This window comes from Diabrotica virgifera, chromosome 2 (assembly GCF_917563875.1).
Source record: "Diabrotica virgifera virgifera chromosome 2, PGI_DIABVI_V3a".
Classification (NCBI taxonomy): Eukaryota; Metazoa; Arthropoda; class Insecta; order Coleoptera; family Chrysomelidae; genus Diabrotica; species Diabrotica virgifera.
In genome coordinates this window covers 207760445-207778340 of record NC_065444.1, presented here as the reverse complement: position 1 = coordinate 207778340, position 17896 = coordinate 207760445, and the positions used below count along the sequence as shown (strand labels likewise).

Genomic DNA, 17896 nt, shown 5'->3' with positions numbered 1-17896 from the left:
CTATTTTTTCTAAGTCTTTTGTCCATCATGCCGTGCGTTTTTTTGGGGTTATTACTTTTTTTGTTACTCCACAACTCTTTTTTGCAGCTACTAATAGACTGTGTTTATAATCTTTCCATCTTTCTTCTATATTTTGGTACTTATTTTCTCGTTTCCTATGTTCCTCTAGGCATTTCTGGTATCTCTTTTTAACTTCTATTTCTTTCAGTTTGTAGCTTCTGATTTTTTCTTTATTATTTTTCTGTTTTTGTCATTTTGTATGTCTTTTATTATTCTAAAGCTTATTTTGACTAGATAATGGCCACTTCCAATCTCTGCGCTCCTTTTTACCTTAACCCTAGAACAGCACAGTTCGTTCATCTAACGTAGACTGCACAGTGGGGTCTCGAAAACCCTAATTGTTTTTTTTTTGTAATAAATGTCATCTATTTATTTTTTCTGCGGTATGGTATGTTTTATAAAACAATAAACAACAATATCTTATTTTCAAAATATGTTTATTTCAAAAGAAACATTTCTCATTAGATCTGATAAACGCGAAAAAACATAAGCTAGTGCTTTTTTTACACTTTTTTTAAATATGGATATATGACCAAAAAAATTAAACAAAATTTCAGTAAAATAAAACTTGTCTCTTAAAAACTCTTTAAACTAAAATAAAACATAAATGTTGTTACAAGATAACTATTTCTTAAGCTTAGCCAGGCACTTCAACTTTGGTTCTGACACACGTAACATAATTGAGCTCGATGTTCTAAACGTTACGATGTTCTAAACAATTTTCCCAGTATACTGGCTATATTTCTTTGCGAGGTATTGGGTTCTGTTTGTTCTTCTTCATTATCGTCGTCACTTTGTTCGTTATCAGTGTCAGACTGATGTTCAGGAACATAATCATCGTCTTCATCTGATGAGTCTCCATATCATCTTCGATGGTCTCAGGTTCATCTTTATTCGCCCACAGGTTTTCAGCATCCCACTCTAATTCTTTTGTTGCGTCAGTGGACGCTAATAATTTCTGTTAGAATCTGCCATACTAGCAAATAACAAAAGATATCCTCAAAATTTTAACACCTTTTAAGTGCACACTGTGGTCCGAAGTACCCACAGCTCCGCTAAAAGCGTCACAGCAAACTATACAACAAACTTACGCGGCGCAGCGATTGTCTCTCAACGTAGTCGGCTGTTAACTGAATTTACGTGCAAGGGATCGCCAAAAGACGCAGACATGTCCAAGTTACATTGAACGATTCATGTGCCTGGGTTTTTCAGACCCCACTGTGCTGTTCCAGAGTTAATAGTTTTGATTGCTTTCCATATCTCGGAGTTAATTATCTTTGTTATAATTCTATTTATTTTATCAATAGTTGTTTAGTATGATCTTCCAACTAATGTATGTACTACAAACTAATAACTTATTACTGACAACTCATATTTTCAAATCAAACATTTTTGTTTCATTCCATAAAACTAATTAAATAGATAAATGTGATTTTAGGTTTTTCATGTAAAGAGATAAAAATTGATCCAAGTAATATATTAAAACAAGATGGTGACGAGATGACAAAAAGAATACTCAACAGTGAAAGAGGTTTAAAGTGTAAAATATATAAGAAAGAGTTTCCATATCAGTCCAGATTAAAAGAACGTGCAAGAGTGCACACTGAAGAAAAACGTTTTACATGTGACATTTGCATGAAACAATTCTCAACGAATTATGGTTTAAAAATGCATTTAAGAGTTCATACTGGTGAAAAGCCATTTGCATGTGAAATTTGCACCAAACAGTTTTCACAAAGTTCTGGTTTAAAAGTACATATGGTAGTACACTCTGTAGAAAAACGTTTTGCATGTGAAATTTGCACCAAACAGTTTTCACGAAGTTTCGAATTAAAAGTGCATTTAAGAGGTCACACTGGAGAAAACCCTTTTACATGTGAAATTTGCAATAAACAGTTTTCACAAAGTTCTCATTTAAAAAGTCATTTAAGAGTTCATACCGGTGAAAAACCATTTGCATGTGAAATATGCAACAAACGGTTTTCACGAAGTTCTCATTTAAAAACTCATAAGGAAGTACATTTTGTAGAAAAACGTTTTGTATGCGAAATTTGTACCGAACAGTTTTCACGGAGTTCGAAATTAAAAGTGCATTTAAGAGTTCACACTGAAGAAAATCCATTTACATGTGAAATTTGCAATAAACAGTTTTCACAAAGTTCTGATTTAAAAAGACATTTAAGAGTTCATACCGGTGAAAAACCATTTACATGTGAAATATGTAACAAACAGTTTTCACGAAGATCTATTTTAAACTCACATATGGTTGTACATTCTGTAGAAAAAACGTTTTGCATGTGAAAAATGCAACAAACGGTTTTCCCAAAGTTCTTATTTAAAAGTGAATGTGGTAATCTTTTTCTCATAGGCATCTTTCAGTGCGTCAAAATTTTTTCGATTTCTTTCTAACGCATTAAATGGTATGTGACAGAAAGAAAGGCACGTCTGTGATTATAAAAATTTATAAAATTTATTCTAGTTGTCGATAGATGGCGCTATAATCGAAAAAAAATTATTTACGAATTATATAATATATCTACGAATATAATCTGTACAATTTATAAGACTATACAAATCAAACAAAATACCATTTTATAAATGCAATAAACACAATTGATTTGTTTTTATGCCAAATTTCAAATAAGATGTGACAACTGTCAGATTTAACTAAAATGTCATGTTAGAATAAATGTAATAAATGTGTATTATCACTTATCACGGACTTACCTTTTTTTCTATCATTTATGACGCACTGAAAAATGCCTATTAGAAGGACCATAGTACATTCTGTAGATAAACGTTTTGCATATGAAAGGGCCTAGCCGGGTAAGATGATGAAAAATGCCCCCAACTCGATTCGAATTCCTTATAGGTCACTATTTAGCACATATAGAGAAACTCACTTTCTGAAATTTTTAGCCCCCTAGGTGGTCACATGACCCACCTGGAGCTCATTAGGCTTTTTATGTTTTTATATTTTATATTACCATGTTGCCAGTAGTTTCCGCAAAATCGTAAAAAATGTGTAAAATTGTGTTTTTTTTCAACGCCATGTATCTTGAAAATGGATGGTATTACAAATTTTTTTTATTAAAAAAACTCCAATTATTTTTCAGTTTTTTACTTATCCTAGTGACGGTGTTACCTTTTTGAAACACCCTGTATAAAATTGTATCAAAAAGCGAAAAAAATGCGGTTTTTTATTTTTAAAAGTAGGTTTCACCAATTTTAAATATGTGAAAAATTCAGGGTGAAATATTATGCAAAAATACACGTTATATATTTTTTTAGTGAGAACGGATGTCTTAGTTATTTTTTTATACTCATTTAAAATTTTAAAATTGTTCTAAAATTTATATTTCCCGCCAAAAATTGAAAAAGAGATTCGGACAGTACTTTTTGAAACCTAAAACTTTTTTATTTAAAGCTTCTTGCCAGCTCTCGATGCGGCTGAGATAAAAAATAAAAACAAAAAATAAAAACATAAAATCTAATTAGGCTCTAGGTGGGTCATGTGACCACCTAGGGGGCTAAAAATTTCAGAAAGTGAGTTTCACTATAAAGTGAGGACGTTTGAGTTGGAATAAATACATTACCTAGAGAATGGTCGAATTTGGAGAGAAATCCTAAGACATGTCGACTTTTATTTTTAAATTATGACTTTTTGGCATATAATATCATATTAGTAACATCATCCATCTGGGTGTGATGATGCAATCGACGATTTTTTTAAATGAGAGTAGGAGTTGTGTGATAGCTCATTTGAAAGGTTATTTAATTCTCTATTCAGTAATATAAACGTTAATATACTTATTTATACAGGGTGTCCAAAAAATTAATGTTGAATTAAATTAATTGAGACAAAAAGAAGAATGTATGTAATTCATTTAATTCAAAATACATTTTAGTGCTGTCAGAAAACAGAAAGAAATGTTTATTTGACAAATGAATATTGTTTTCGCTTAAATTCAACGTTAAAGCTGCCACCCACCTATCTCTTAGCAGTTTGAACATTGAATTTGAGAGAAATAACAACGTTTATTTGTGAAGTAAACATTCTTACCTGGTTTCTGATAGTAGTAAAATGTATTTTAGAATAAATAAATTGCTTACATTCTTCTTTTCGTGTCAATTATTTTAATAAAAAACAATATTTTCTTGTCGCACTGTATAAATAATTAGCCTATTGTTTATATTACTGAATAGAGAATTGAATACCCTTCCAAACGAGCTATCACACGACCCCTACTCTCATTTAAAAAAATCGTCGATTACGTCATCACACCCAGATGGATGATGTCACTAATATGATATATATGCCAAAAAGTCATAATTTAAAAATAAAAATCGACCTGTCTCGGGATTTCTCTCCAAATTCACCTATTCTCTAGATAATGAATTTATTCCAACTCAAACGTCCTCACTGTAAATGCAACAATGACCTATATGGAATCGAATCCAGTTGGGGGCATTTTTCATCATCTTACTCGGCTAGGCCCTTTGCACCAAACATAATAATTGATTAATCGGTCTTAAGGAAATTATATAGGTCGTTGAGAAAATTAAACAATGTATGATGTTGCTTTATTTGTTCGAACCTTTCTTCCTATTTTGATATGGCAGTATCTAATATAACAAAGTAAAAATTAATTTTAAATTGGTCAGATGGATTTTTTTTAACTTAATCTTTACAGTCGTTGTCAAATAAACGCTTTTTCATTCGGGGCCTAACCATATTAATTCGTGTGGAAACTAAGAAATATGTTTTGGTCTGCTCCAAGATTAAAATAATATTAGGTAGTGTAACTTCAGATTCTTGCATCACTTTACTTGCAATATTAGTTTGTATTAACACATTATACTATGTAATAATGGAACAACTAAATCTTCAAAAGTAACGAAAGAAAGTCACTAGAAAAATCACCAAATACATCTTCTTTTTGGGTTGATCATATCGGCCTTCGACGGTAATCCATACATATTATGTTATACTAATACGTCGCTAAAGAGTTTTAAAAACAACTGTTTTTTGTGTAAAGGTAAACTAAAAATCTAAAAATTAAAGGAATAACACAGAAAACACAAAAAATCGCCAATATAACTTAATTAACCTATGAAATGTCAGTAGTGTCAAAATTTCATAAATGTCATTAATGTCAAAATTCATAACAGTGGAGTAAATTTGCCTGAGGTTGGATCAATTAAACAAGCATTACATCGCGGTAAATTTGAATTATTCCTCTTGGTTTAATAACAGCCCATAGTACCAGAAAGACGTTTTAGTGGCAAAGTTGGGACTTCATCTTTTAATACTTGTCAACGTTTAGTTGACGCAGGAAAAAACGCAGAGTGCCTACGGCCTACACAATAGCAAAAAAACTTTTGTGTGCGATGTTTGCAGCAAACAATTTTCAGAAAAGAAGGCCTTACAAAGACATGTATCAGTGCATACTAGGGAAAAAACTATCACATGTAAAGTAAGAGTTCACACTGGAGAACTGCTATTTGCATGTAAATATGCAACAAACAGTTTGTAACGAGTGCTGAATTGAAAACACATTTAAGAGTTCATACCTGTGAAAAACCATTTACCTGTGAAATCAACCCAGGATTCAGAATCAGTATGAAAGTTACGCTCAAGCTGCAGCAAATAATCAGAACAACAACGAAGATACAGCGAGTATACTTACCAAATTTCTAGAAGAGTTTAAAAATTTATTTAACCAGCTAATGCAACAAAACAGTATGGTGCTCAACATGATTTCCATGCTAGTAAATAAAGTAAACTAACAATGTCTAAGTTCATAAGAATTGCCCAATGGAATGCCAATGGTCTTCCTAATCATAAAGAAGATATAAAACTATTTCTGGAACAAAATTTCATAGACATACTACTAGTAAGTGAAACCCATTTTACAGACAGAACCTACTTCAAGATACCTAAGTATAAATTATATTACACAAATCACCCAGATGGTACAGCCCACGGAGGTTCAGCCATATTGATAAGAGAAACTATAAAATATTATGAAATGCTAAAATACGAAACAAATCACATTCAAGCAACATCAATAAAAATACAAACTCTTCCATATGATATAACTGTCACAGCAATTTATTGTCCGAACAGGCATAGACTTACAAAAGAAGATCTTCTACCCTTTTTCGAAACTCTAGGGCCAAAATTTATAGCAGGTGGAGATTACAACTGTAAACATACGCTATGGGCTTCACGCCTAACAACCACTAAAGGCAGAGAGCTAGCAAAAGTTATCCAGGATAAAAGCTACTCATTCCTATCGACGGGATCACCGACATATTGGCCAACCGATCCAAATAAAACACCAGTCCTATTGGATTTCTTTATTACAAACGGAATATCTCAATCATATACAGATGTAGTACCAAGTTTTGATTTATCATCAGATCATAGTCCCATAATTGCCACAATTAGCACAACGGTGATAATCAAAAAAACCAACACCTCGACTGCATAGCTTCAAAACAAACTGGGACACATACCGGCTAATCATAGAACAGGAAGTAAATCTACTAGTGAGATTGCAAACTCCCGAACAAATAGAAACAGAAACTAGTAATCTAATCAACTTACTTCAAAATGCTGCCAAACAGTCTACCCCTCAACTTGGACAAAAAAAATTTTCAACCAACATTCCTCTTGAAATAAAAAGACTAGTAGCAGAAAAACGAAAAGCCAGATCAATTTGGCAAAGAACTCACAGACCAGACGACAGGACAATTTATAATAACAAAACTAGAAACTTAAAAACAGCTCTAGAACAGATGAGAAACAACTCATTTGAAAACTATGTATCAAACCTTTCGCGTCAAGATAATTCTATCTGGAATCCAATCAAAAACAAAAATAAACCAATAAATACTTCACCTCCAATTCCAATTCCAAAAGCAACAAAGAAAAAGCTGATTTATTTGCTGAACATCTAACTGAAGTCTTTAAGCCACACGACAATGACCAAGTACAAGAAGTAGAGCAGGAACTAGCCTTACCAATTAATCAACGAGAGCGACTAACTTTAATTACACCAAAGGAGATCAAAGATGAAATTAATCATTTGAATGAAAAGAAGGCACCAGGTACTGATCTCATAACAGCAACAATGCTAAAACAACTTCCTAAAAAAGGTATAATAAAGTTATTGTACATATTAAATGCAATCTTAAGACTTAATTATTGGCCTATACCACTAAAAATTGCCCAAGTAATTATGATACCGAAACCTGCTAAAGCTTTAACGGATGTTTCATCATACCGCCCAATAAGTCTACTGCCAATAATGTCAAAACTTCTTGAAAAGCTGTTACTTAAAAGAATTATGAGAGACCTAGAATTCCAAAACTGGATCCCAGAACACCAATTTGGATTCCGGCAAGGTCATTCTACAGTGCAACAATGCCATCGCATATCAAATGTAATGTAGCGGAAGAGAAATCTTGGCCGATCCCCGTATAACAGTAAACACCTCGAGAATGACGTAATCGGATGTGCTAGGCCTCGCCGGAGAATTCTGGAAGGTACGTCACGTAGGCGGAACAAGCCGATAGCTCGAGATGGGAGTCGATTGTTCCAGAATAACAACTGGGTATAAATACGGGCATATTTTGTGAATAAGTTTAGTGTATAAGATAAATTCGTCTGTAACTTATATAAATAAAGTCGTATATAAATTACGAACCGCTAGTTTTATTGTAATTAGAAGTAATTACACTAATCACGCTACAGTTGGTGTCGGTGTTCGGTTAACTTAGTGCGATATAAATAAGTGAATTACAGAGAGACTTTAAAAGACTTTTGAACTTTATTCGTCGGGAACAACCGGAGTGCGTTAATTGTTCGGTATTCGGAAAGACTTTAAAATACTTTTGGACTTTATTCGTCGGGAATAGTTAAAGTGCGTTGATTGTTCGGTATTCGGAAAGACTGTTAAAAGACATTTTGGAAAGTACGTGTGTGCCGACCAAAGATGTTGCTACAAGAACTTACAGTAAAACAGCTCCGTGAACAGCTCGAGGAACGGGATCTGGACAGCAGTGGGCTCAAGATAGTCCTACAAGCACGACTCGAGGATGTCCTCACGAAGAACGGAGAAGACCCAAAGACGTTCCACTTCCAGTCAGCAGAACAAGTAATCTTATCGAAATTAAAAACTGTTTCTGAAACGATCGATGAAACTTCTAGAAGAAGCGACGAGAAACTTGAAGAAGTTAGTAGAAGAAGCGACGAGAAACTTGAAGAAGTTAGTAGAAAAAGCGACGAGAAATTCGAAAATGTTGCTAAAAGATTCGATGAGACTTCTCAAATAATTAAAGAGGTCTGTAGGCAAAACAACGAAAAACTAGAAGAAGTTTGTAAACAGAACAATGAGAAATTTGAAGAAGTTTCTAGAACATTCGATAAGATGCAGAAAAGTGTAGAGACCGTAGAAGAAAAGATCAAACAGCTAGAGAGCAGGATAACCGATACAAAAGTACAACCATCAGTTAATGCAGCAACGTTAGATCCTTTAGTGAAAGATGAACTACCGAGAGACGAAACGTCGCATCATATGAGATTTAAATTACCACCATTCGATGGGAAGTCCTCTTGGTCCATATACCTTAGACAATTCGAAGCTATTGCGACCGCCAACCATTGGACCGAACAAGAAAAGGCTGTTTCCTTGACTGCTGCTTTGCGAGGTGATGCTGCAGATATATTAAGATCAATTCCTAAGGGTCAAGAAAATTGTTACCAGACCTTGTTCACTCGTCTAGAAAAACGCTATGGAGATGCCCATCTACAACAAGTATACAAAGCACAACTGCGAAGTAGAAGTCAACGAGCAAGTGAGAATCTGCAAGAATTTGAAGCAGATGTGGCTCGTGTGGTGCGGTTGGCTTATCCAGAGGTGCCAGACAGCGTTTTAGAAGAAATTGCGGTAGATACCTTCGTCAATGGGCTGAAAGATAGTGAACTACAGAAAGCTTTACGACTAGCAAGACCGAAAGTTTTAGATGAAGCACTTGCTATTGCCTTGGAACACGAAGCAGCTAGCCAAGCTTCACGAAACAATCGAGTAATAACCGTGGAAAAAGGCGATAAGAGAAAAGATGAACGTTTGGTGGAAATGGTACGGAGGGTGATTCGTGACACGATGCCGAAGAGACGCATGAAGAGGGCTGGAAGAGTTGGTTCAAATACAGATGCTTCCTCGATACGGCCATGCAGTGAAAGTTGTAATCACCGGCTTAAAGTAGATGAACAGCTTTGCCCTGTGAGACGAACTACCGTCGTTAATGAGCAATGGCAGCCACAACAGTTACAAGAAGCCCAAGAAGACGATCCATGTATAAAAAGAGTATTGGATTGGATGCGTCGAGGTGAGAGACCTAGTTGGCAAAACATTAGTGCATGTAGTCCGGAAGTCAAGGCCTACTGGAGCCAATGGAATTGCCTGATACTAAAAGATGATCTTCTGTACAGAACCTTTGAGAACGATGATGGTACAGAATCTAAGCTTCAGTTGATTGTACCTAAAAGTAAAGTGTCAGAAGTATTGCGTCAGTTGCATGACGGTACATCAGGTGGACACTTTGGTATTACGAAGACTCTGCAAAAGGTTCGAGAACGGTTCTATTGGGTGAACTGTAAAGATGATGTAAGAAGATGGTGCCAGAAATGTGAACTGTGTGCATCCGGTAATGGTCCAGTTGGTAAAAAGAGAGCACCCATGAGACAGTACAATGTTGGCAGTCCTATGGAAAGAGTAGCAATCGACATTGCAGGTCCATTTCCAGAAACTGATGCTGGAAATAAATACATCCTGGTAGCCATGGATTATTTTACGAAATGGACCGAGGCCTATGCATTACCAAATCAAGAAGCTGCTACCGTTGCAGAGGTACTTGTTAAAGAATTCTTCAGCCGATTTGGTGTTCCCTTGGAGATCCACTCCGACCAAGGGCGAAACTTTGAGTCAGCTCTTTTTCAAAACGTTTGTAAATTGATTGGTGCCAATAAGACCAGAACAACACCCCTGCATCCTCAATCAGATGGGATGGTCGAGAGGATGAACCGAACGATGGGTAAACACTTGTCCAAAGTTGTATCTGAACATCAGCGAGATTGGGACCAACACATTCATTTATTCCTGATGGCCTACCGCTCGGCCGTGAATGAAACTACAGGTCAAACACCAACCTGCCTGATGTTGGGTCGTGAAGTTCGGTTGCCCTGCGACCTAGAGTTTGGCTGCGGACCTTCCGAGGAACATGTTGCAGGCGAAGACTACGTTGACCGCCTGAAATTACGAATGAACAACATTCATGAACTTGCCCGACAACACATCCAGATAGCCAGTGACAGAATGAAAGATCAATATGATTCTCGATGCAAGAATGAAAGCTTCGAAGTAGGTGATCTTGTCTGGCTTTATAATCCGCAACGTCGTCGAGGCTTATGTCCTAAACTGCAAAGACAATGGGAAGGTCCATATGAAGTTAAGAAGAAAATAAATGACGTAATATATAGAATTAAGAAGTTGCCAAACGGTAAACCAAAAGTTATTCACATAAATCGTCTTGCACCATATGCTGGCTCAAATGAAACAGAAGAAGCACGAGTCCTCCAACAGGAGATGAAAGATGTCGCACAGCCAAGTTTTAATCAATTTATGTCAAATTACGCAGCGAGAAAGAGTGCTAGATTCGGCGTGACCACAGAAGTTCAGCAAGATCTGTTTGGTGTTCCAGAAAACGTCTCTCTGGCCCACTGTGTTGCCCAAGACCTCGAGATGACTAAAGGAATATCGTCCGTATTCAATAGAAAGTTCGGCCGCCTGGACGAGTTAAGAAATCAGCAGCCTAAAATTGGAAGAGTACTGCGATTGGAAGATGGTCCTCGATCTTTGCTGTATATGGTGACCAGAAAGTCTTATACGGACACGCCAAGCTACGAGAACATATGGCGTGTTCTAACTAATTTGAAGAAAATCGTGTGTACTTATGACATCAAAAATTTGGCTTTACCAAAAATAGGCCATGCAGTAGAAAATCTGGATTGGAAGATTGTGAGAAGCATGCTTGAAGTGGTCTTCAGAGGAACTGGTGTACAAATCACTGTGTGTTGCATGAACCCGAAGATGTCGTACCCTTCAAAGACAGTAGACTGTTATTTCTTCTTGAAGGGTGTATGCAGAGCTGGAGAGTCGTGTAGATTCCGCCATCCTGGGCCTTCATTTAGAGTTGCTGATCGAGACGCTCAGATCTTAAGAGGGGAGCAGTGTAGCGGAAGAGAAATCTTGGCCGATCCCCGTATAACAGTAAACACCTCGAGAATGACGTAATCGGATGTGCTAGGCCTCGCCGGAGAATTCTGGAAGGTACGTCACGTAGGCGGAACAAGCCGATAGCTCGAGATGGGAGTCGATTGTTCCAGAATAACAACTGGGTATAAATACGGGCATATTTTGTGAATAAGTTTAGTGTATAAGATAAATTCGTCTGTAACTTATATAAATAAAGTCGTATATAAATTACGAACCGCTAGTTTTATTGTAATTAGAAGTAATTACACTAATCACGCTACAGTAATTAATAGAGCTTTGGACAATAAACAGTATTGCACAGCAGCCTTTCTGGACATCAGCCAAGCATTTGATAAGGTATGGCACCCATGATTACTTTATAAAATCAAAAAATCCCTACCCAACAAATACTTTGACTTATTAAAATCATATCTAAATCACAGAGAATTTGAAACTAAAGTGGAGGATGAACTATCAAACCGTAACAAAATTCAATCAGGAGTCCCACAAGGTAGTATATTGGGTCCACTTCTTTATGTACTGTACACATCCGATTTACCAACCTCTCCACAAACCACCATTGGAACTTTCGCTTATGACACAGCAATATTTGCAACTGAAGAGGATCCAAGAGCTGCAGTATTAAAACTTCAAGAACACCTAGACCAAATTGGACAGTGGTTAAAGAAATGGAAGATAAAAGCTAATGAAACTAAGTCAACACATATAACTTTCACACTAAGGAAAGACCAATGCCCAAATATTAGCCTTAATCAAGTCAACATACCACAACAGAATATCGTCAAATACCTGGGGCTTCATCTTGATTCTAAATTAAATTGGAAACAACACATTTTAAAGAAGAAGAAACAAATTGAGTTGAGAGTGAAAGAAATTAATTGGCTTATAGGTAGAAAATCTCGACTCTCAATTAAGAACAAACTGCTGATTTATAAAACAGTCATCAAACCTATATGGACGTACAGTATAGAACTATGGAGTTGTGCCAGCAAATCAAACACAAAAATTATCCAAAGAACTCAATCAAAAATTCTACGCACCATCGCAAATGCCCCGTGGTACATTTCCAACCAAACCCTTCATACAGACCTAAACATCCCGTTAGTCAGCACAGTAATTCAAGAAAGAGCTAACAGACACCACGAGAAATTGGAAAGCCACCCCAACCAATTAATATTACCATTACTGCAGCCACTAAACAACAGAAGATTGCGAAGATTATGGCCCATAGATCTTCGCTGAAACTGAGGTGAAACCGCTGGGTGATGTACCTCATAACGCCATTTTAGTGTACAATACTTCATTGATATAAGTTATTGTACTTGTTATCAAATTAACTCACCTTTTGCATGTGAAATATGCAGCGAAGAGTTTTCACGGAGATCCGAATTAAAATTACATTTAAGAGTTCCTCCCTTCGAAATTTTTACATGTGAAATGTGCAACAAAAAGTTTTTACAACATTGCACTCTAAAACGACATAAAAAAAGTGCACGCCGGATAAAAGCCTTTTGTGTGTGATATTTGCAGCAAACAATTTTCAAAAAATAAGGGCTGAAGTGCATACTAGTGAAAAAACTATCACATGCAAAGTAATTTGGTCTAATTTTGCCCAGTAAGCGGGCCCAGTAAGCGGGTTGGACTGTACTTTAATTTAGACAACTCTGCTATGTCTAGTGTTGGAAAATTCTCGAGAATGAAAAATCGGAGAATATTCCCGAGAATATTCTCGATATAAAGAATTTTCTGAGAATGAACCTTAGGGAGCGTTCAAGTATTACGTAACGCAGTTTGGGGGGAGGGGGGTCTTGTAAAACGTTACGGCGCGTTACATGGGGGGGAGGGGGGTTCGAACAGCGCGTTACGTAACATTCTTTCTTAACTTAAATAAAAAAAACTACATAATTTCTTTTATGTTTTACATAGACCCCTGAATTGTATTATGTCGCACCCTCACGCAGGGTGACCTAGGTCTACAGATTTTTCAGTAGACCTACTGATTTGAACTCCGATCTACTGAAAACTGTATAAAATGTACCGAAAAATCTAAAAAAAAATTCATTGCTCAAATATAAACCATTTTTCATTCATATTATACAACCCAAAGCCCAACATCCAACAGCGCATTCTTCTTTCGTTTCACTTCACCTAAATTATATTTGATGGTAAAGTTAGCGACATAGGATTTTCAGGGTAAAAATGGTGTCAAGTGACTCTTTAAGGGACTCTTTCGTTGAGAATTAATTGTTTTGTTTTGAATAGACCATGTGTCATATTATGTTTCCAATATCCGGAACTGTTCCCTCGGAGTTATTTATGAGTTTAGGGTTTATCTGATGAATAGATAGGTAGGTACTTTATATTTTGGTAAAAATGAAATGGGTAATTTTTGTCTTTTCTTTAGTTTATTATTCTGTTTCCAATTTCCAATACCTGCAGAGTGTGTTTTGTTAAGTTGTGGTATTTAGACTTTGCGGCACCGATTTTAATAATTAAATATCAGATAAGCAGTACTTTGTTTTTAATTTATTAATTAGAAATGAATAATAATTAATTTCTATAATTTATATTTTTGTTGGAAATAAGCACTGAAGCACATAAGATGAGTTTATTTTGAAGTAAAATAAATAAATAAATAATAAAACGTCAAAATAAACTTATTTTACAGTAAAGTTGTAGCTTTTTTTGTAGTATTTTAGTATTTTATAACTAAAGTATTATGAAGGTTTTAAAAATATGAGATTATTTGGCTGCGTGCGTAATATAAAGGTGGTAGGACATACGACTGACAATATTGGTTTGGACAATTTTTAAACTGGCCGTTAGTTAGAAACTGGGCGTTAGTAAATGTGGCCGATTTTAACAGGTGGCCGTAAACACAGGTTAACACAGAGTATTATACATGGTTTAAAAAATCTACTGATTGATACTGATATTTTGAAAGTAAAACTACTGAGGAAATCAAAACTGACCTGGCAACCCTGCCCTCACGCTCCGCTCATGTTCCGACAACAGGACAATGGTATTCAAGTGAAAAAATCTTAAAATTTGTGAAGCACTGTAACATGTGTTTGCAATAATTAGCTGGACCTTTCTCCACAACAAAAGATGAAAAGACACATATGGGATTAAGAGGTTGCAGGGGGAACTACATGCTCATAAATCATGTTTGTTTTCTGAAGTCCATAAACATGCAGTATCGTTTTCAGCAGTAGGTATTCATTAATTTTTTAAATACGTAAATTTTCAAATTATTTAAAAATGTTTTTAAATAAAAAGCATTATATACAAAACCCACTATATTGATACTTAGTTAAGAAAATTGGGAAAACAGGGTGTTAAAATTAAAGATAATGGACTACGCTAGGCTTGCATGAATCACCCTGTACATTTAAATTTATGTTTAAAAAGCACACATTTTTATATATGAAAATCTACGGGTCTCAGCGTTTTTTAAAATTATTTAAAACAAGGACAGAAATAATTTTATTCCATAAGTGCCTTCTTATATATTATATGTATATATACAGGGTGTTTCAGAAAAAGGTAACACGATCTCTAGGATAGGTGAAAAATTAAAAAATAATTGGGGTTTGCTTACTAAATAATTTTTGTAACGGCATGCGTTTTGACGATACAGGGCGTCGAAGAACAAAAAGTTTTACACATTTTTTTCATTATTTTTTCGAAACTACTGGTAACATCGTATATTATTCGTTATACAAAAATTTTTATTAAGCAAAAAAAAATGTTGAAATAATAAATGTTATTTTATTTTAAGCTTTTATTAAAAAAGATAAAATAGAAGAATGCATGAGAAGAACAATAAATAATGAAGCCAAAAATGTATTTAAGGATGGGGCCAAGTAGGGAAAATGTAAATTTAAATGTAAAATTAATAATAAAAGATTATTATTGTAACTTTTGAACATATTTCATGTCATGGGACATGAAATTACGATTGGCAGGAATAACCAGACACATGAACTGAATAAAAGAATCGTTCTTGGGTGGGCAGCATTTGGAAAACTGAGAGAAACTTTTAAAAGTGAGTTGCCCACATGCCTAAAGAGAAAGGTATTTGATCAGTGCGTCCTCCCAGTCTTGACGCACGGATCAGAAACACTTACCTTAACTAAAGACTCGGCTACCAAACTAAGAGTAACGCAGAGAAGAATGGAGCGGTCAATGTTAGGAATAACTTTGCAAGACAAAATCAAAAACGAAGAAATGAGGAGAACAAAGGTGACTGACGTTATCGAAAGGCTAGCCAGGTTGAAGTGGAGATGGGCAGGACACATTGCCAGAATGACAGATGGGCGATGGACAAAAAGATTATTGGAATGGAGGTCAAGAGAAGACAAGAGAAACGTCGGTCGACCGCCTACAAGATGGACTAACGACTTAAGAAAGCTAAATAAAAACTGGATGAGAGCGGCGCAGGATAGACGTGGTTGGAAACGAGGGGAGGAGGCCTATGTTCAGCAGTGGAGATTAAAGGCTGAATGATGATTGTAAGTTTTTATTATTACCTCAAATGCGATTAAAATAATAACAAAGTTCTTTTACCGAGTTTCCGGTGCTTTTCGCAATCTCGTTTTCCATTTAGGTTCAAATGGCCACTTGGGTGTTACGTAACGTTTAGGTAGGGGAGGGGGTACAGAAAAACGTTACGGTGCGTTACATGGGGGGGAGGGGGGTCAAAAATCTTCAAAAATTGCGTTACGTAATACTTGAACGCTCCCTTATGACGCGCTTATGGATATTGTTAAAGATGAAATAGGGTATTAAAAATCATTAAATTATATACAAAATTATGAGACGAAACAACAGTGTTCTTTATATATAATAAAATACAAAAACAACAGAAAACAAAATTTATTTGACAAAAAAAAGAAATTTTTTTAACAGCAAATACTGGATGTGGTGAGCTAATCTGAAAAAGATGAGGCCTCAGATTCAGAATCTATTTCTATCATTAGCTCATCCTGGTCATCTACATTCTGCATTACGTACTGATGAGAAGTTGTGGGATTTTGTTTTACACTAGTCGCCATCTCAGTCGTGGATTGGTCTACGTCTAACAAATTTAAATTGTGAGCAATAAAAGTTACCTTATCAGCCCTTTCACCAGTAAGCCGGTTTCTTTTAGAGGAGTGGATAAACCATAAGTACTGAAACTTCTTTCAGTCGATGCACTGGATGAAGGTATGCTTACCGTCATTGGACGAATCTAACAACTGTGTTGGTTGAAAAGCAGTTGATGAATGTTTCTGTTGATCCTTTTCAAACAATTGTCTCGCTCTCACTGGACATTTAACACATTTTACTAAATGTTTTGTCATTCTTGTTGTATTTTTCAAGTATTGACTATCACAAAATTTGCAAACTGCTTGATTTACCTTGTACACTTTGAATTTTACAGTAATTCCATATATTCCTTTTAAAGCGAGCACCACACTCTCGCGAAGTTACTTCGAGAAAGTTCACCGAAGACCGAAGTACCTGTCACTACACACTCGTTCTACTCCGTGAGGAACACATTCACGCCGGGCGATAAGGACTTCGGTTCCTTTGACTTGGTCTCAAAAACCGCCACAGAATGCAAGAAGGCCGAGGCGCAGCAAAGTCGCATGAACAACCTTTCTACACTCTCGTACTCGCTGAATTTCGATCGACTTCGCGAGTAATATAGTGAGCGTTTTAGGTTTTTTAGTAAATTATGCTTTACTTGGATCCATTATAAATATTTGCACGTTAATATGGCACCAAAACAATAAATACTGACACTGTAAACACCCTAGGTAGTGGTTCATGGGATTCCCAGCCCCGGCTACTTAGATTTTCGGGGATTTGATCTAAAATCGCGTGAAAGCGAAAAAGCATTTCATGAGCGGAACGGCAAGTAGGTGTTTGAGCTTCAAGAATAATAATGTTTGGGATGCAAAAACTATACGAGGTGAATTGGCAAAAACAATATAGAAAATTCTCAAAAATCATTTTTTGACCGAGAATATTCTCGCTGAGAATTTTCTGGCCGAGAATATTCTCTTCTTACATCACTAACTATGTCCTGTTTGTCCAACGTTGGATATGATAATGATGAGAATAATAATACCGGGAAAGAAAGCCTTTTATAGGAGTCTTAGCAAAAGCGGAAAAAAGGAAGTTATGTCGAACTTTTTTTGGGTCCTTCTTTTAAAAATAAGTAGATGCTTCGGATCTCTTTGTAAAAATAGTTAGTTGAATTTTTGGCCAAAGTTTGTGTTATTTAAATGTTGAATGGGTTGTATGTGAGTTCATTTTGAATGAAGTAAAAAACAGACGTACTCTCAATCATTTATTGTAACTTCCGACGACCGGTTTCGCTCTCTATAATATGCAGAGCATCTTCAGGTCAACGGTTACAAGTCACTAAATGATTCGGCTACAAGGAGCTACTTCCTGAGTATTCATTAACATGATATCTTGCTTAAGTTATGCTAACGGGA

The 17896-nt window shown here is 35.7% G+C and overlaps 1 protein-coding gene across 6 annotated transcripts in view; it reads left to right on the top strand.

The window, feature by feature from the left end:
- LOC126879781 (gastrula zinc finger protein xLCGF3.1-like) overlaps positions 1-17896 on the top strand; it is a 164461-nt gene that overhangs the window by 56008 nt on the left and 90557 nt on the right. Inside the window, exon 3 of one of the 6 annotated variants that reach the window (XM_050643036.1) lies at positions 1499-4285. The exons of the other annotated variants lie outside the window; for them this stretch is intronic. Coding sequence (XP_050498993.1) covers positions 1499-2361 — 863 coding nt within the window. The 3' untranslated portion in view covers positions 2362-4285. Of the gene's footprint in view, positions 1-1498; positions 4286-17896 lie in introns of those variants that run through there. 6 annotated transcript variants of the gene reach the window in all.